Here is a 21,065-nt window from a genome sequence, read left to right on the forward strand (position 1 = left end):
ATTATCGTGATGTTCAAACAAAGTTCCGACCTACTGTATACTAGGAGTCAATGGGAAAAATACAAAGACATTATACATAGACTGATATAACGATTTGATGGCAACAATCCTCTTTGCATACTCTGAAGCGTTGATGTTGCGGCTGTTCGTTCATAATAGGGCTCAAGGAAAAGGTAAGATTTGCCTTAACTTTTCGTTGTCACCAGTCGTTCACTGCATGAGATCTACAAAAAAAAGGACTCTGCGAGTTACTGTATAAGTGATAAGAAAAAAGTTCAAAGGTGTTAAATATTAGGGACTACACTTTTAAGGAATAAACACACGGTGAAAAGCCTATATCAATGAACTGTAAGTAGTCTGTTCGCTGGGGCCAAAATAATTATCCTAATTCGCAGCTTGTCTTTTGCAGTTGAAATGGGAGTCATCCCCCCGCGACCGATCGACAACCACAAGTCATACAGCCCACGATAATATCATACAGCCCTGAGTTGGACACTATAGGTAAAACAGCTCACGAATTCGACACTGTTTGATAGGCCTTGTTCGCTTTATTGTCAAACTCATAGCTGTATGACTGGTGGGTTGTATGACTTGTGGGCTGTATGACTCGTTGGCTGTAGGAGTCATGGTCTGCGGTATACAAACTGTAGCTCATATGTTGGGCTGTGTGATTCGTGGTTTTTGTACGCGGTTAAGTATCTTGGTTTAAACGATCGCAGGTATACGTGATACCCTTTTTTTTTTTTGGTGACTTTCCGTAACGTTTCCTGAAAGAAATATAATATGAAAGAATCAAATTCTGAAGAAACCCTTTGTTTAAAAGGAGTATATGATTTCCACTACGGTAACAAACAATATTTCTGATTTTTGTTCTCTTGAACAGAATGTACGTGTAGTAAGCCAATCCGCGCAAGTACGTAAAGTAGTGATTATATGTGTTGATTGCATGGTTTGCAAGAGAAGAACACATGAGCGCATCTATTCTATGATTGGTAACATTCTTTTACATGTTCCTGCACTCGCGCATGGGTCCTTGTTAGGAGAGGGGGGGGGGGGGGGGTAAGAGAGATGATGGGACACCGAGTTAGGGCTTAGATAGTGCGTGCACCAAATCTCTCATTATAGCCGCGATCATACTGGCAAAAGATCATGAAGTTTAAGATCTCGATCGTGGGGGCGCTGTGGCACAGTGGATAAGACTCCCGACTCCCGAACGGAGGACCCGAGTTCGAGTCCCGTTCTGTGCTTACGTCCTTGGACAAGATGCTTTTACCCACGATGTCCCTCTCGACCCAGGTGTATAAATGGGTACCTGGCAATGCTAGGGTAATAATAATGGCAGGGCCCTCTGGTAGAACAGCGGTAACACTGAAGAGGCTACCATAGGTAAATACAACCTTATTATTATCATAATTACCAGCGTGACCGCGGCTATGTTGCAGCATTGTAAATTTGTTACTGCATGAGTGTGTCTTTCCGTCATGACGTAACACTGTGACGGTTTCGATCTTTCCCCAGCATTGGTATTGCCTTTGGTCTCGAAGGAGAAAGGGGCAGACATGAGGTACTATTTTGTGATGGCAGCCATTGTGTACCTAGGTGAGCTTTGGCTAGTTCTCTTTCTGTTTGTTTGTTTGTTTGTTTGTTTGTTTGTTTGTTTGTTTATTTATTTGTTTTTTACATGTCAGAGGTGGATCAATCTAGATTTTAAAAGCCCCCCCCCCCATGTATACTGAACAGGCGCGGTCAGACTGGCAAAAGATCGAGAAGTTGATCGTGCTGTCTTCTGTGATAAGTGATGGCAACCCCCTCACTGGGATATTTATTATTCTTTTTCATCTGTACACGTATTACAACATATTTCAAATAACATCATACTTTTTTCGAATTCAATACAATATCCATCAAGAAAAAAGGTGTCTAAAGAGACACCATTTTATTCTGAAACACTTGCAACTTACGATTATTTCTTGCGATAGATTTCTCTTTATCATAATATTTCCTTATACTATATTTACATAAATCAAAACGAGGCATTATTTTTCTTATTTTACAAACATAAAATTCATATCTCACAAGCATGGTAATACAATTGGAGGGGTCGGTGCAATATAGTGCTAACCCACACTTTCGTCAAAATTGAGTTACATGCATTTTCATAATCCTTATTCTTCACTCTAACCTCAGTGAAAATATCATATTTGAATTCAACCAATAAAATGGTAAAAAATGCATGCGTTCATGTTTTGTTAATGTGCAATGTATGGACTTTCCGAACATTCAAAAGTGATTATCTCAAAATGACCACTGTGTGGGTTTAATAGCACTATATTGCACCACCCCTTCAATTCAATGCCGAAGTGTTAATACCCCCCAAAACCAAATAATTTATTTTCCGTCGTAAATGTTATTTCTAACCCCGTGTTAACATTAATCCATTCTCTTACTTCAACCCACAATCTATCTACATATTGGCACTCACTCAAAAAAAATGTATTAAAGTCTCAACATACACATTACAAAATGAACATTCATTTCTTTCAACCAATCCAATTCTATTCAACATCTTATTTGTATATAAAATTCTATTAACTATTTTAGATTGAAACCATCGTAAATTAACATCTTCCGTGCTCTTAAACGGGGCCAACGGAAGAGATTGCCATTTCTTTTCTTCAAGTTGTATCAGTTGTCGCCATTTTAAAAATCCTTGTCATTGATTATACATCATTTCTATTCTTTAACAAAACAGCATAAATATGTGAACATCATTTACGATGTCTTATATCCAATTGTAAAATATCAGGTATAATTGGTTGACAACACTTTTCCATATTATTCATACTTCCTTCACAACCAGCTTTTTCAACCGCATGACATATTCCAAAATAATCTAAAAAATAAACGTCAACATCATATTTCCTCTTAAAGGCAGTAAATGATAATTCATTTCCTTCTTCGTCTAACAAATCATTAACAAAACGAATTCCTTTTTGATACCACTTTCGTTTGAAAACCGACACATTCCCTATAGTAATCTTATTATTTTTCCACAAAGGTTGACACTGAAAATTATTACAATAAACCGAAATTAAATCGCCGTAAGCTGTGAATACTTCTTTCCAAAAGGGATTACACATATGTGAGGCTTGTTCAAAGAAAAAATCATTTCCGAGACTCATATCTAATTGATGGGTCTGGGGTAAAAATATACTCAATAGTTTTTCTGACCATTTATCCGTTGTAAATAACAATCGCCTAATCCATGATATTTTCAATGCTGTAACCTGTGTGTAAATATTTATCATTTTCACTCCACCTTGTGCATATGTCTGAGACATTTGAATTCTGTTCATTTTATCCGGCTTCCTTTCCCATATAAAACTATAAAACATATCATTTATCTCATTCAAAAAATTACCTTAAGGACTTGGCAAAGACAAAAACAAATAACTCAATTTTGATAACAACAGTGACTTAATAACTATAAATTTGTCTCCTAAGCACTGTTAAAGAGCGTTTACGCCAAGAGTTCATTTGTTTCCTAATCACTTCCATTTTTTCATAATAATTATACTGAACAGTTCTCTCTAAATCAACAAAAAAAATGTATACCCAGATACTTAAAACCTCCTTTATACACCCAATGAAGATTCCTTTCAGGCAACATTCTATCTTCTTTATTCCTACATTTCCCTATCCATATTACTTTTGTTTTATTTTCATTGATTTTTAAACCAGATATATTTGCAAATCTATCAACAATATTCATTGCTATAAATAAATCCTCTGCACCATTTAATGTCAACAGTGTATCATCCGCATATTGAACTATTCTATGAAACACATTATCTTTTTTTATCCCTTCAAATGAATTAGGTCCAGAAATCATCAAATTTAATATTTCACTGCACAACAAAAATATATATGGAGAAAGAGGGTCGCCTTGCCTGCAACCTCTTTCTATCTTAAATGTCTCTATAAAAAAACATTAATCTGAGCAGACGATAAAGCATCAGCATATAAAATATTTATCCAAGAAATTATTGAGGGACCGAAATTGAAAAATGACATCACTTTTGTTATAAACTCATGACAGATTGAATCGAAAGCCTTTTCAAAATCAGTCAATAGTAATATTGCTGGAATATCTTTAACATTTGTATATAAAATCAAATCATATAAACTGCGAATATTCTCTCCAATAAATCTACCTGACAAAAACCCTTTCTGATTTTCACTTATCAAAAAAGACAAAACCTTCTTAATTCGATTCGCAATACATCCCGATGCTAATTTATAAACTACATTCAACAAAGAAATCGGTCGCCAATTTTTCAAATAATACCTATCTTTATCTTCTTTTGGGAAGCAAAATTAAAACACCCAATTTTTTAGAAAAAGACATGTTTTCCTCTGTATATGCATAATTCAAGGATCTCAACACTAAAAACCTCAAATCTTCCCAAAATACTCTAAAAAATTCTACAGTAAATCCATCCATTCCAGATGACTTATTATTTTTCATATTTTTCAACATTTGATCCCATTCTTCTATTTGCAAAGGGCCTTCTAAAGACAATCTAAGTGTTTCGTTTAACCATGGAATATCTTGACCTTCTAAAATTTCTTGTTAATCCATATCTTCAACATTTTGCTTCTTTTATAATAAACTACTTCCTCTAATATTTCCTGTTGCTGATTTGATATCTTTTCATTTTCATCCACGAATTGTAACATTTGCTTATCTATAACATTACCCTTTTCCAAATTCAAAAAATATGAAGGCTTTTCACCAAATTCCATCCATTTAATTTTCGATCTAGAACATATACTATTCGCTCTTTCCTGTCTAATTTCATCCAAACATTCTCTCTTTCTTTTAATTCCTCAAAAATAAATTCTTCTTCATGTTGTATTAATAACAATCCTTCAAACTCAATTATATCTTTTTTCTAATTGCTTTTCCTTATTCTTTTCCATTTTTTCTTATAACTCATATAACTTATTGTTTCACCTCTTATCAACATTAATAATGTATCAAAAAATAATTGATCATTAATAACAAATTGACAATCTCTACAATCATAAGAAATATCATTTATCGCATAAAATTTGACTGTTCCTGTAATCAATTCTTTTATCTTTTCAATATACACAACATCCTTCAATAATGTATTATTAAATTTCCAATATCTCGGCCCCCTACAATATCCTAAATTCAAACTTAATGTAATCAAAGAATGGTCCGTCCTAAAACCTGACATTATATCTACCTAATCAACCAATGTTAATGCTTTCTTAGATATCAAATAAAAATCTAATGTAGCTAATTTCAAAGGATTATTTTGACGCCATGAAAACTGTTTCTCTGTAGAATGTTGTATTCTCCACGGGTCTACCAACTCCAAATCGCATTTCATTCCATCCACTTTTTTCTTTGCTCTAGGGTTATTTAACCGTACATGATTATATGTGTCCAAATCAAAATTTTGTACCAAATTCCAATCTCCACAAAGTACAACTAACGAATTTTCTCTTTTAAGTATAAGTTTATGAATACTTTCATAAAACCCCGGGGAGTCTGTATTTGGCCCATAAATATTAACCAAAGAGAATGAATTTTCACATAACTTCATATCTAAAATCAACCAATTACCTTTATCATCTGTTTCATATCCTTTTATATCTATAGTGATTTCTTCACGAAATAATATCGCTACGCCCCTTAAATTTGATGTGCCAAAACTAAAAAAAAAAAAAAACAATCACTGCCCCACTCTCTTCTTAAATTTTGTTCTTCTAAGGCATTGAAATGAGTATCCTGTAAACAACATATATGAAATTTATTAGCTTTCGAAAAATTAAAAACCTCGTTCCTTTTTTTCCGATTGCCCAAACCACGACAATTCATCGAAATGATATCAATCTTATTCATATTTACAAAAGAATTCTAAAATACCCAGTGAGCTTTTTCCAACAAACAACATACATAGTACAAAATGTGCCTCTCTGCCTGAAAGGCTGTACCAAAAACACAGTCTTACTACTACTTCTACTTCTACAACTACTAATAAAACTACTGCTACTTATGCTACTACACACATCTAGCAATTCCACAGAATTGATAATTCTCATCCATACACCACCTTTCAAAAAGTGTGTGATGTCAACAACATACACGCACAAGCATTAGCAACAACGGAGACAAACAAAACAAAAACAAAAAACAAGACAGTACATACAGACTCTGCCGTTGCCCCCGCTTTCCTGCCTTTACATCACATTAAAAATCTCCAATTATCATTTACACTTATATCAGTCTAGTACTGATTCATTTCCTTGTAAATAAATATAGCAAAAACCATATCCTTTTAAAACTATCTCGTCATCTTGGAACAAATATTCCCCCTCAAAATACAACAAACAAAATAAAAACTACAGAACCATACAACACATTCATCGATATTGCATTCATCTTGCTGTACTTACAAATAGATAACCTTGATGTTAGTACTATATACCAATCAGACACCTAAAATAAAATCAATGTTTAGCAATACCTTTTTAATACAATTTTCGGTTTTCACGCACCAAAATCAACGACTCACAATACCTATATATACAAATTTCGGTTTTCACACACCAAAATAATTTAAGAACCGGTGTTGAGAGAAAAATACACAACGAAAGTCATTTCCTCGGCGGCTGCGACCGAACCTGTCATACCCCATTCTCTACTGAGAAAAAAAAAATGATGGCAAAAATAGGAGAACAAACAAAAGAAGATGACATGAAGAAAGAGATAAAAAGATGAAGAAATGGTGACAGGAAGAGAGAAGAAGAAAGAGTATAGATGATAATGGAGAATGATATAAGATTATGGAGAGGGTGAAGTACATTATTTTATCACACTCTTTATTAGTGCAGTTCACTTTGAATAGGTGGAATTATCTTTATCACCTAAAGAAATTCTACAGGCTCTTACAATACTTCTCGATGTGTGATTTTACCTGTTTTGTGCTTTCTTTGTCTAGATTTTGGTCTTGCAGCCTTTTTTTCAGGCCATTTATTGGGGTTTAGTTATGATGGGTATTGTGTGTGTGTGTGAGTGAGGTAATTAGAAAATCTTCGTCATTCTTGGTGTATGCTCGGCAACATACCTCTACCATGACGAGGCGTTTATCGTATAGGATTATCCAGCCGCATATGCTATCATAATAATTGCATTTTGCCATGTTTGATAAAATCGAGCAATATTTTTAATCCGACGAGGACAGTTTAATTTTGACCACATCTGTAGTTCATTGTTTCGTGTGGGTTTTTTTTTTCATTTATTTAAACATTATGCCACATCTTAGACATCTAGCAGTATTGTTTTTGTTTTTTTTTTCCTTTTTTTTGTCAACAGAGTCAAAGTATTCCAAGGCATACAACCGTGTATGTAACTTGACAAATTGTCTTTTGCTCCTCATACAACGTATAGTGCACGTGAAGTCGGTAGTAGGGTACCAGTGTTACAACTGTGCCCTGACCGATGGGGAAGGCGATCCGGGATGTGCTGACCCATTCAACTCCACGGGCATTAGGAAAGACAACTGCTCCGACGAGTGTCTGGTAAAGTAAATTGGGGATTCTGACATACAGTTAGAAGTTCGCGAGAGACTTTAGGGAGCTTTAGATCTTGACGCGCGGACGTTTGAGACGACGCTTGCACTGGACGTTTTCCTCTCCCCTGAGTCGTGTTGAAAAGTTGCTTTAGATTACGCTGGGACGCAACGTATAAGAAATCAAATGGCGCCCCCATATGGTCGTTGCATGAAGTAGTTCTCTACGTTGCAAACTGTATGGACGTAAAAATAGCCCAGTACACCAGTGAAAAACCCTGGTGACGCAAGCTAAAAATAGATCGACTTGACGCGCGCTTCTGCGCATGCTCAGAACATGTGTTGTTGTTTTTTTTCCTCTGAACGTCCGCGTGTCAAAATCTAAAGCCCCCGTTCCACTATGCCGTTCTCGCTACGATTTGACAATTTTCTCAGGTCGGGAAGGATCTGGTAAAACCTGAGCCGATCTGGACACAGCACGATTTTACAATGCTCTAGGTACGCTGCAGTTACGACTACCAAGTGCTTGCTTCGCTCTTACTACGATGATCAGGAATGCGACATTACGATCTCTGCCGCTGCCGGTACGCTTTAGAACGATGTAGCTACGCTGTCAGTGCGATGTTGCCGATGTTATCCGATCGATGCACGCTGTATCTACGCTCTGAACGATATATACGATCTTATCACGCTGTTACCCCGTTCAGAGAGCTGAAAAGTGCCCGATGTGCCCCGATGTACCTCGATTCGACTGTCGGTCTGCAGTCAGTCAACTTATTAGCATGCAGAACCGAAGAAATATACTGTGGACCTCGAAGAGGCTCCTCAACTCACGGTTCTTTTGCAGCAATGCATTGTATAAACAAAGACGTGCTGATTTTTCCAAGGCTTTTTCTTGACGTCCTTGCTTTTATAGTCCGTCTTCGTCCAGTTGTAGATGATTTCATATTCTTCAAAATTCTGCTATGTCCTCTTCCTCCTCTTTAGGCATCACGTGCAGTCTTTCTTTCTTCGCCTTTTGGGTAGCTGCTTCGCTGCTTTCTTCTCTTCTTTTTCTTCATCTCTTCTTCCTCTTCTTCTATCAAGAAAAAGCCTTGGAAAAATCAGCACGTCTTTGTTTATAACAATGTATTGCTGCAAAAGAACCGGGAGTTGAGGAGACTCTTCGAGGTACGCAGTATATTTCTTCTGTTCTGCATGCTAATAAGTTGACGGACTGCAGATCGGCAGTCCAATCGGGGTACATCGGGGCACATCGGGCACTTTTCAGCTCTCTGAACGGGATGACAGCGTAATAAGATCGTATAGATCGTTCAGAGCGTAGATACAGCGTGCATAGATCGGATAACATCGGCAACATCGCACTGACAGCGTAGCTACATCGTTCTAAAGCGTAGCTGCAGCGGCAGAGATCGTAATGCCTCATTCCCGATCATCGTAGTAAGAGCGTAGCAAACACGTGTTAGTCGTAACTGCAGCGTACTTAGAGCGTTCTAACATCGTACTGTGTCCAGATCGGCTCAGATTTTACCCGATCCTTCCCGATCTGAGAAAATTGTCAAATCGTAGCGAGAACGGCATAGTGGAACAGGGGCTTAAAGCCCCCGTTCCACTATGCCGTTCTCGCTACGATTTGACAATTTTCTCAGGTCGGGAAGGATCGGGTAAAACCTGAGCCGATCTGGACACAGTACGATGTTAGAACGCTCTAAGTACGCTGCAGTTACGACTACCAAGTGCTTGCTACGCTCTTACTACGATGATCGGGAATGAGACATTACGATCTCTGCCGCTGCCGGTACGCTTTAGAACGATGTAGCTACGCTGTCAGTGCGATGTTGCCGATGTTATCCGATCGATGCACGCTGTATCTACGCTCTGAACGATCTATACGATCTTATCACGCTGTTACCCCGTTCAGAGAGCTGAAAAGTGCCCGATGTGCCCCGATGTACCCCGATTCGACTGTCGGTCTGCAGTCAGTCAACTTATTAGCATGCAGAACCGAAGAAATATACTGTGGACCTCGAAGATTCATTCTTCTTTTTTTACTTTTGATTTTCAAAGTTGTTGTTGCTTCGTTATTCTCACTACTCTTTCTTCATCAGCGAGCCCGTGCTTCTGTGCCTCCAGTGCCCTGGTTATGACCCACCATTTCCCTCTCCTCTCCCCTCCTCCCCCCCCCCCCCTAGTCCACCTCGGACTTACTACCTTCTTCACTACTATATCTTTCTATCCTCTCATCAATTTTTACCTTACAAGAGAGCCGCCATGTGTTTGTTAATGTGCGTCCGTATGTGTGCATGTATGTGTGTATTACTCTGTCTGTCTTTTTTTTTTTTTGCTACCGCTTAGGGAAATTTGTTGTTGTTGTTTTTTTGCAATTATATATTTTTCTCTATGAGGGGACTGCATTCTAATACTACAAGCTCTGCTTTTTAGCAGTCCCCTCCATTTCCAGCAATATTTTGTATGCATTTACCAAAGTGACGTAACTGTTATTTGTATCTCTGTTGATAATTAGCCTGTATCTCTTTAACAATGTTATTCTGTTCATCCCATTGTGGTATTGATTTCATGACGTCTGTGTATATGAGCGTTTCTTTGTATTTTTTATTATTTGTTTGTTGGAAGTGAAATAAATCAACTTGAACTTGAACTTGAAGAGCCTCCTCAACTCACGGTTCTTTTGCAGCAATCCATTGTATAAACAAAGACGTGCTGATTTTTCAAAGGATTTTTCTTGATGTACTTGCTTTCATAGTCCGTCTTCCTCCAGTTGTAGATGATTTCATATTCTTCAAAATTCTGCTATGTCCTCTTCCTCCTCTTTCAGCATCACGTGCAGTCTCTCTTTATTCGTCTTTTGGGTAGCTGCTTCGCTGCTTTCTTCTCTTCTTTTTCTTCATCTCTTCTTCTTCTTCGAAAATTACAGCTAAAATTACTTCCCGTTCTTGTGCCGATGTTACTACGCTCAGAAAGACCTTGTTACGCTCATCCCGCTGCGTTTACGCCGTCATTACGCTCTCCCCGCTGCGTTTACGCTGTCACTACGCTCTCCCCGCTTGTCGTACGATTAAAAATATGTCAATTTTGATCGGGGAGATCGGGAAGAAATTTTGAACCGGTTCAAAATTTCTTCCCGATCTGAAAAACTGCCCGCTCCAACCCCGACCTCCACACGCTGCTGCTACGATGCTTCCGATCCCCGTACGCTTTTGCCGCTCTCTCCCGATCTGCTAGATCGGGACAGATCGGGGTCCAAATCGTGATAGTGGAACGGGGGCTTAAGCTCCCTATTGCAAGATGGCGGGGGGGGGGGGGGATGGAATGAGATATGAGTTTTGAGTGGGCCATTATGATGAAACATAGAGGCCCGAATTCACGAAGATGGTACAATATTGTAACCGTGGTTCAAACCATGGACAGTTTGTATGGAGCGCCATGTGTCGCATGGCCTATTTCGTTGCGAAATCAGTCATTTCGTAGACGAAATCACCATTTCATTTAAACCATAGTTTCAATTGTACCACCTTAGGGAATTCGGGCCAAGGAGATCATGAAATGGAGTAATCTGGTATCATTATTACAGTCACTACTACAGTGCACTCCCGTAATAACGAATATGGTTAAGATCGAACGACACTCTTGTTACAACAAAGTAAAAATTCAGGTCCCTAAATTAAACATTTTTATGTTTTTATTGTTTATGATTACAAAAATTGTACCAAGTTGATGTATACAAGGAATGTTGTGTGATACCTTGAAAAAGCACAGCCTGTTAAACAAGGTTCCCCCCAAACAAACAACCCCCCCCCAAAAAAAAAAATAATAATAAATATATAAAAATACATGCTGACGATAGAAACATCACATACAATGTTTTGCAAAATAAAGGCCTAAGATGAGAAACAAATTAATGAGGGAGATGGCCCAACAAAGGAAGTCAGAGAAGAAAGAAAAATAATGGAGGGAGTTGTGACATACGATGCAGCTGGTAGGCATAAATACACGCGTTGTTCATTCAATCAACATAAGATGGAAGGAGATGTTTTAAATCTTGCATGAATTACTAAAGATTTCTTTCCATTTCCTTCGACCCATATTGCTGCAGAAGACAACCACTGTCGTGGATGGCATAATGAGGATCACTTTACGTTCTTGTTGGGAGGATATTTTCCCTTGCAGTGACTACTGTGAAACCGACTGGAATGTGACCGCTTGTGTGTACTGCTGTAGGGGAGATCTGTGCAATGGAGGGGGCGCCCTTTCCTTGAGCTTCCTCACCCTGACGATTGGAGCAATCGTGGCTGTGGCAGTGCAACGCGACATATTATTGTAGTGGGCAGTTGACTTCTTTCCTGTCACACCTTGTTCGGATGTGAGAAATTGTCATCATTTTTCTTTTTTTTTTAACAGTAGCCTGCTACCTTTAACTCCTTTATTTGCCTTTTTTATTGCCTTGCAATTTCAATATTTTTTTTTTTATTTATCAATTATCATTAGTATTTGTATTAATTTTTTTCACTCTTTTTTAGGCAAAGTGCGTTGGATATGATCATTTTCAGTTTCAGTTTGTTGTGTTTCTCCATTTGCACGACTGAAACCATTTGATAGATTTACAATTGAGTATATGAATATAAGAACGACCCAAGTCCATGGAAGACCATTTCGAGTAAACTAAAAAAAACTTCATATCTTTTTTGTTTGTCCAATAATATTCTATTTAACTGTGATGGGAAGGCAACATTGTATATACAAATTAGAACATATATTATTATGACAATTAACATTAAGATTAATTGTGGAGAGGCCATTTTGTGTGATGGACTTGGGTCGTTCTTTGATTCATATGGACTTGGGTCGTTCTTTGATTCATATACATGATATTCTGCTATAGAGATGAGAGAAGGACGAGAGAGGGCGCTATAATATGAATGTAAGAATGACCCAAGTCCTTCATTCTTACATTCATATAAGATTTAACTCATTTATTTCAGGCACTTCCGGGGGTAATTAGGATTTATCATTTATACACAAGATGAGTCCATGCATAAGCTACAATTTCCCATGTCAAACTGAATTTGGCCAACAATTGGACTTAGGTCGTTCTTATATTCATATACTCAATTTTCACATGGGAGTAGCAATAAAAACATAAAGCGTATGTACTATCATAGGGGCGTGAAACCGAAAACATATATTTCAATTGAATTATGCAACAAAATTGGCTGAAGACATCAGTAAATGTTTGAGAAAAATCGGACAATCCTTTCAAAAGTTATGAATTCTTAAATTTTTTGAAAACACTGCAGCTACAGATCATGACGTCACGTATGGCAAACGATATAAAGAAATATAAAGAATGCTCAACATTTTTCTCCTTTTCCAGCCTAATGATTGGTGATTAGACTGCTTTCAAAAACAAAGGGAATGTTAATACACCCTTCAGAAGTGTCTGTATCAAGACGAGGGAAAGGGTATTTTTCATACAAAACGACATTTTGCGGAATTTCCTTTATATTTTCCCTCTATTATTTTCCATATATGACGTCAGGATGTGTAGTAGTCTTCTCATCCAGCAATTGCTGTGCAAGAACTTTAGAAAACCCATAACTCTTAATTAAGGTTCTAGGAACAGTACCCCCTGGAAAACCACCCTCCGGATAACTACCACCCGGATAATTACCCCCCAGGACAATTCCCCCCTAGGGCAATTACCCCCCGGACAACTACCCTCCAAGGGCAATTACCCTCCAGGGTAATTACCCCCTAGGACAACTACCCCCCGGACAACTACCCTCCTAGGGCAATCACCCCCCAGGGCAATTCCCCCTTAGGAAAACTACCCCCTGGATAACTACCCCTCGGATAACTACCCCTGGATAACTACCCCCTCGGATAACTACCCCCTGGATAACTACCCCCCGGAAAACTACCCCCTGGGTAACTACCCCCCGGAGAACTACCCCCTGGATAACTACCCCCCGGAGAACTACCCCCTGGGCAACTACCCCCCGGAGAACTACCCCCTGGGTAACTACCCCCAGGATAACTACCCCCCGGATAACTACCCCCCGGATAATTACCCCTCGGATAATTACCCCCCGGATAATTACCCCCCGGATAATCCCCCCCCCCCCCGGATAATTACCCTCCGGATAACTACCCCCCCCCCCCATAATTACCACTAGGATAATTATCCCCAGGTTAATTACCCCCTCCTCCGATAACTAGACCGCAGATAACTTCCACCCGATAACTACACCCTCCGATAACTTCCCATGGATGATTACCCCGGATAAGCAAGCCTACAACTCCCCCTCCCCTATAACTATCAAGACGAAAATTACCCCCAGGACATCATTTTATGAAAACAACATCTTAAAGATTTACGATTTGTATCGTTTGCACTTAGGACAATTTATGTAAAAGCTTAATTTCTCCCTCTGTATTTTGACTCTATGTTCATAAAAAAAACGAAGCTGTCCCTTCATATCCTACCCGGTAATCCAGTAAATGTCAATGCCTTTAACCAAACTATTTTCGCTAAATCTGTATTTTCTTTTACTGTTCCGAAATTTCGGATTTCTCTTGATAGTATAGTATAAAAGAAGTTTTAAGTTTGAATGCCTTTACCATTGAACTAAAGACATTTTGAAGAAATGTTACTCTTCAGAATGAGTTAAAGCTTTTTGCAATATTTTTTTAACCACAATTGTCTATCGTTTACCACAACTCCATGTAACACTTCTTTATTTTGAGGAGCTTATATCTCGTGCTTCACGTGCCCTGGTTTTGACCCATCATCTTCCTCTTCCCTCTCGCTTTTCTCTGTCCACCGTGAAGGTAGTCTATTCCTGTCATTCATAACTCACCTTTCCTCTTTCTCTCATTACAAGGGATTTATCTCGTGTGTGTTCATGTGCAGTGCACTCCCGTTAAAACGAAATGCTCAGGACCGGCAGTTTTTTTTTTTCGTTTTAACGAAATTTCGTTGTAACCGAACAAATATAATATGCAATGTATAACGAAAAGAAGGAAACCACGCATAACAAAATTCTGTTTGTTGAATCCTCATCATACGCTGGAAAGCTATGTGAAATGGGAGAATACCTTTTTAATTTCGTTTAAATATTACATTTTAAAAAGAGCATAAACTTGTTTGTGTTGTCACACATGTGTAGAAAATGACGGTGTAGGATTTGGTTACAGTTCGCTTTTCCAAAGGTTATTTTCTTACTAAAGTACGTTACTCCGAAGACTCCTTATTCCGAAGTTTCGCCATTCCCGGGATTCCGATGGTTTGTTTATGTGAAGGTTCGCATTTCCGCAGAATCATTATTCCGAAAGTTCATAATTTAGATCAAAATAATATATTGTTCATTTTCCGAAGGTTCGTTGATCTGAAAATGAAATGAGGTTCGTCATTCTGAATGTTTATAAATCAAAAAAAGAAAAAGGTTCACTATAGTCAGAAAGTCCGTTGTTCCGAAGGCTTTTTCATCCGAAAATGAAATAAGGTTCGTTATTCCGAAGAAATTTTGTTAATGAAAAAAAAAATGAGAAAGGTTAGTTATTTCGAAGATTTATTTATCTTAAGACGATTATAAAGATTGCAATTCTTAAGTTTTGTTAGTGTACTCTCCTTTTTCTACCATGGATTAACGATACTTTTTGTAATGTTCCGATTAACGAACGTTTTGAATTCCTATCATTTTCGGACTAACGAACCGTATAACAATAAGAATAAGGACCATATTTTATTATCGAATTAACGAACCTTTGGAATAACGCCAAAATGTGCTTAATAACAAACCCTCTTTCATTTCCGAACTAACGGACATTTAGTTGTATCAGAATCTGTGTGTTTTGTATTAAAGGACTTCGGAACAATGAAACAAACCTTATCTGAATTCAAATTATTTTATTACAACAACGCAAGTTCCCCTCGGAAACTTTGCGTGATACACGGAGTGAACATTCAATGATGCGTTCGCTCATGCAGAGAAGCTTTAATAATGCTTGTTCCGCTACGCATTTTCGAATGCGATCCGCATTTCGTTATAACGGAGCGCATTTCTTTTGTTTTTCTTTGTCAGTGGCGCTCAGAAAAGACTTCGTGATAACGAAAATTTTGTTATAACCGTCTTCGTTATAAGCGAATTTTGTACCATAGACTTTAATGGCGATAATTTTGGGACCAGAAGTTTTGCTTCGTTATAACGAAATTTCGTTATAACCGTGTTCGTTGTAACGGGAGTGCACTGTATCTTTATTTGTGTACTTCGTCTCTGTCTTAATTTGCTTTCTTTGCATTGTTTCATCAATTTTGTAACTATTTTACTGTTATACCGTTAACGCTCATTTCAGAATTGCCCTACTGCATTATTGGGCATATCAACAATTAGTATATCAAGGATGTGGGAAGAGATTGTCACCTCCTTGGTATGATCACTGCAGAGCATTACCTCCCTTGACAATTACTCCTTATTAAAATTAGGCTCCAAACAATCACCCCTCTTACAATAACTCTCCCCCAGAAAATTACGTCTCTCATTGTTATTTTCGAACACGTTTGCTATTTGAATTGGAAAAAAAAAAACAACATTTTTTCATATCGTCTGGTTTTGGTCGAGACCTAACTTCAGGTTTTAAACATCTTTTGGGTGAGATAATTAGAAACCCCTTACGAAATATTAAAGAGCATGTTATTCCAAGAAGGATTCAATTTTTTGAAAAAAAAATACTCTTGAAATGGCCGGGATAAAACAGAGCAGCCCTATAATGTAAAAAGGATTCTGTCAACTACAACTCTCCCTAGATCTATTCAAAAAGAGGGTGCAGGACAAAAGACTTCGTTAACAAATAGGGGTGTTTTGTAAAAAAAAAAAAAAAGAAATACCGTTAAACTCGTAATATTTTACTCTTTCTAATGAGACTAACTTATATTTAAACTGGATTTCCTCTTAAAGTGTCGAGAACATTTAATTTGAAAACTAGCACAATTCTACTTGTATGTAAAACAAGCTGTAATCTTACTCTCAGGACAGATTAGGGCACCTTTTGATAAAAGTTGCCAGTTATGATATCTTGTTAGTCTCTAATAATTTCAATAAAACCATGGGTTCTGCTTGATTGATAAGCTCGAGTCACTGACTTGTTACCATGGACCTGCTTTGATCGACCTACAACGATTGGTAATTGTGTGGAACTGACAGCTTGTCAGGACTGATAACTTTCATAAAACCGTGCCCGGATCCTATCAAAAATTATGGCTTTATATCGAAGAGTCCCTCGCTAATGTTAAGGGAATATGAATTGCAGTGAAATCAACTCTCCTTTTCTTATGTTTATCGTCTATCATGTGTTATAACGGTAGAAAATAAATGACAAGCCAAAAGAGTGATGACAGTGTAAGAGAAAGGTGCATCTTCTGATATGGTGTTATGAACTTATGGAAAATATACGACGGGTGGTAACTTTCGGGGGGCGGGGAGGGAGGGTTGTCCAGTAGGTAAGTATCAGGAGGGGGCGGGGGGGGGGGGGGTTCGGGGTATGGTTAAAGGGGGGGGGGTAGTAATCCGGGTGGTAGTTATCCTGGGGGTAGTTATCCGGGGAGTAATTATCCGGGTGGTAATTATCCTGGGGGTAGTTATCCGGGGGGTAGTTATCCGGGGGGTAGTTATCCGGGGGGTAGTTATCCGGGGGTAGTTATCTGGGGGGTAGATCTCCGGGGGGTAGTTACCCAGGGGGTAGTTCTCCGGGGGGTAGTTACCCAGGGGGTAGTTCTCCGGGGGGTAGTTATCCAGGGGGTAGTTATCCGGGGGGTAGTTATCCAGGGGGTAGTTATCCGGGTGGTAGTTATCTGGGGGGTAGTTATCCGGGGGGTAGTCATCCAGGGGGTAGTTACCCAGGGGGTAGTTATCCGGGGGGTAGATGTCCTAGGGGTAATTGCCCTTGGGGGTAGTTGCCCTAGGAGGGTAGATGACCGGGTGGTAGTTGTCCTAGGGGGTAATGACACTGGAGGGTGATTGCCCTAGGAGGGTAGTTGTCCGGGGGGTAGTTGCCCTAAGGGGGAATAGACCTGGGGGTAATTATCCGGGTGGTAGTTATCCGGAGGGTAGTTGCCCAGGGGGTAAGTGCCCGGATACGCTTAATTAAACAGATCTGAATTTGAATCTGTCTGAATTTCATAACATTTTCACCGATGTATTTTACTAACATTCCTACATTTCCTCAATCCACATGTATATTTGGGTTATACTCATAATTACAATATTTTCGTTTGAAAACATAAACATACATTATATCTTATCTTAAAAATAAAAAGCCGTAGGAGAGACCGTTATCAATATTGAGGCAATCTGTGCAACGGGGAAAACTGCCTCTCGGAGAGAATGGTATGATGTAGTTATTCTTGTTTTAAAACAAGGACCAATAATAATACTAATACAGCAGCATGCAACAACAAACACACACACACACCCACCCACACACACGTACACTTTTATTTTATAATGTTTCCTATTTGAACTTCGTTTGATATCAGCATCCTATTCACAATGAAAAGGAAATAAAGAAAAAACTAGGCAGGTAAATACATCTCACTTGTTGGCGTCACGAGTTCGACACCCATGAATCATACAGCCACTGAGTCATACATCCCACCAGTTTAATGTACAGCCCATGCCATGGCCATGCAACTCATGAGTTTGACACTGACGCCCCACGAGCCCCACGCATTAATCCCCTTGTTGTAATGGCGAACACGATGGCTGTTTTTACCTATGGGTTTAAGTGTTGAACTCATGTGCTGTATAACTCATGGGCTGTATGACTCACGGACCTTTTTTGTCCCCGCCGAACGAGTTCGAGCAGGGGACTATGAAACGGATTCTGTACGTGTGTGTGTCTGTGTGTCTGTGTGTCTTTCTGTCTGTCTGTGTGTGTGTTTGTCTGTGCGTCCGTGTGTGATCAAAATCTTCAATTTGCTACTTCTCTGTCATTTATGTGCCAATTTTGATTCTGTTTGCTTTATATGATAGCACTACATGGGAGCTTTGAAACTTCTACACAGAATTTCAGTTGTGACCTTTGACCTTGACCTTTGACCTATCTCGTACATTTTGCTACAAAATGCTACTCCTTCGCCATTTTTTACCCGATTTCGATTCCGTTTGCTGGATATGTGATGGCACTAGGTGAGGGCTTCAAAACTTCTACACAGAATTTTGACCTTTGACTTCTTTGACCTTTGACCTGAATTTTTGACCTATATTGTACATTTTGCTACAAAATGCTACTCCTTCGCCATTTCTAACCCGATTTCGATTCCGTTTGCTTTATGTGATGGCACTAGGTGAGGGCTCCAAAACTTCTACACAGAATTTTGACCTTCGACTTCTTTGACCTTTGACCTTGATTTTTGACCTATATTGTACATTGGCTACAAAATGCTACTCCGCCATTTCTAACCCGATTTCGATTCTGTTTGCTTTATGTGATGGCTCTAGGTGAGGGCTTCAAAACTTCTACACAGAATTTTAACCTTTGACTTCTTTGACCTTTGACCTTGATTTCTGACCTATATTGTACATTTTGCTACAAAATGCTACTCCTTCGCCATTTCTAACCCGATTTTGATTCCGTTTGCTTTATGTAATGGCACTAGGTGAGGGCTTCGAAACTTCTACACAGAATTTTGACCCTTGACTTCTTTGACCTATGACCTTTTACCTATATCGTACATTTTGCTACAAAATGCTACTTCCGGCGGGGACATATATTACGCACCGCGTAATTTCTACTTTTCCTTGTTTAACGTCAAACTCCTGGGTTGTTTTTACCTATAGTCTCGAGTTCGTGGGTTGTTTTAACCTAGTGTCGAGCTCATAGGCCTCATTGCGTATAATAAATAGTGTCGACCTCATGGGCTGTATGACTCGTGGGCCGGTTGTATGGCTCATGGACCTTTTATCAACTTGTGGGCTATTTGCTCGTGGGGGTCGGCCTCGTTTGATGACCCCGGCTGCTCTATCACTTTTTTATTTCCAAAACATGCAGATAAATATTTACGCAAATTCATACATTGTATACAAAAGTGATTCCAAATTCTACAAAAATTTCTTAACAAACATCCACCTTTATCGACTTGATCAAACCCATCTTCATCTGCTTATTTGTACAAAATACACAAATGAAAAACAGCATTTCACAAAATCCTGTAGTAAACTAAAATGTCATAGATCATAATTCAATTATTAAGGAACGAAATAAGTAGGCCTACTTCTTCTAATATAGTTGTATATGTATTTATAATGTACATATTTTTACATTGCTACATGTCTTTTCTGGGCCACCACAAGTTTTAGTTTTAAAGATTTCGGTGACCCGAACAGGCCACTAGAAGAAAAAAAAATATTAGAAAGAATGTTAATGTCGAACCATGAATATAGGTATTTCATACAACAATGTATATCAATTACTATTTATGAATATGTTACACAATAAATCATTGTACGTCAAAATCATGATAAAAACGTCATTAGCTACTTAGAATAAGTTCAGTCACTTTCGATTTGCATATTCCCCGTGTTTTTTTTTTTTATTTACAACCAGTTACTTCTTTCATATAAATCTAACGGGACTTGCTTGTGAATTACCAAAACGAGGTTCATGTTTGCAAGTCATTAAGCACTCTTCAGAGGACTTCAATCAGTATTATTAATAACGCCGTGAAATCGGGTGCACTGATATTTTCTTTATTTATCTTTTTCATTATTTATTTCAAATGCGTGAATGGTTCATATCTAGATTAAATTTGGATGTATGTTATCGGTATACTCTTCTTTTGAGTGATTTGCCTGTACCAAACTGTGGATTACACTTTTCATTACTTAATTCATTCTTTCTTACTATGACAAAGCATGCATTGCTTTCCCGTTTTATAATTATTCGTTCATCTCATTTGGCATTTTATTTCTTGACTTGTATTTTCTTTTCCAAATTGCTTAATCCAATGAGTTGACAGATGTTTACTCTGTATTGTGTATTACCGGTACTTTTTTGTTTGATGAAAATACATTGAACTGATTTAAACTGAAAAAAAAAAATGGCTGTTGAGCAAAACGTTAAGGGGAAGAGTAGATAAATCTATTATTTTTCAAACCAACGTCCTTCAAATAATAATCCATAATTAGGTCTATGTTGACTACAATGTTTGTTAGTTAGTTTGATTATTCTACACTAGATCCAATATTTCTTCCAATTCGGTTCAGAAAGCTAATTCTCTTTACAATCATGCACTCAACCAGAAGAGGGCAACTTTGAATAAACAGTGGAACACTCATGTCAAGAGACACAAAAAGAGAAATTCATTTGAGAGAGAGAGAGACAGACAGACAGAAAAAAAACTGTTGTATGTGTAAAGTGATTCTAGTTTTGCTGTATTAGTTG

General features: G+C 38.2%; 1 protein-coding gene across 1 annotated transcript in view; it reads left to right on the top strand.

Annotated features, from left to right (window-relative positions):
- The first annotated feature begins 1,559 nt into the window (after nt 1-1,559).
- The window catches only part of LOC139711230 (uncharacterized), a 57,558-nt gene continuing 38,052 nt past the window's right edge, over nt 1,560-21,065 (top strand). Inside the window, exons 1-2 of the mRNA XM_071623148.1 lie at nt 1,560-1,599; nt 7,487-7,617. Of these exons, the coding sequence (XP_071479249.1) occupies nt 1,560-1,599; nt 7,487-7,617 (171 nt within the window). The remainder of the gene's footprint in view (nt 1,600-7,486; nt 7,618-21,065) is intronic.

Source organism: Diadema antillarum, unplaced genomic scaffold, assembly GCF_040938485.1.
Source record: "Diadema antillarum isolate AM-2024a unplaced genomic scaffold, OU_Dant_1.0 seq00001628_RagTag, whole genome shotgun sequence".
Classification (NCBI taxonomy): Eukaryota; Metazoa; Echinodermata; class Echinoidea; order Diadematoida; family Diadematidae; genus Diadema; species Diadema antillarum.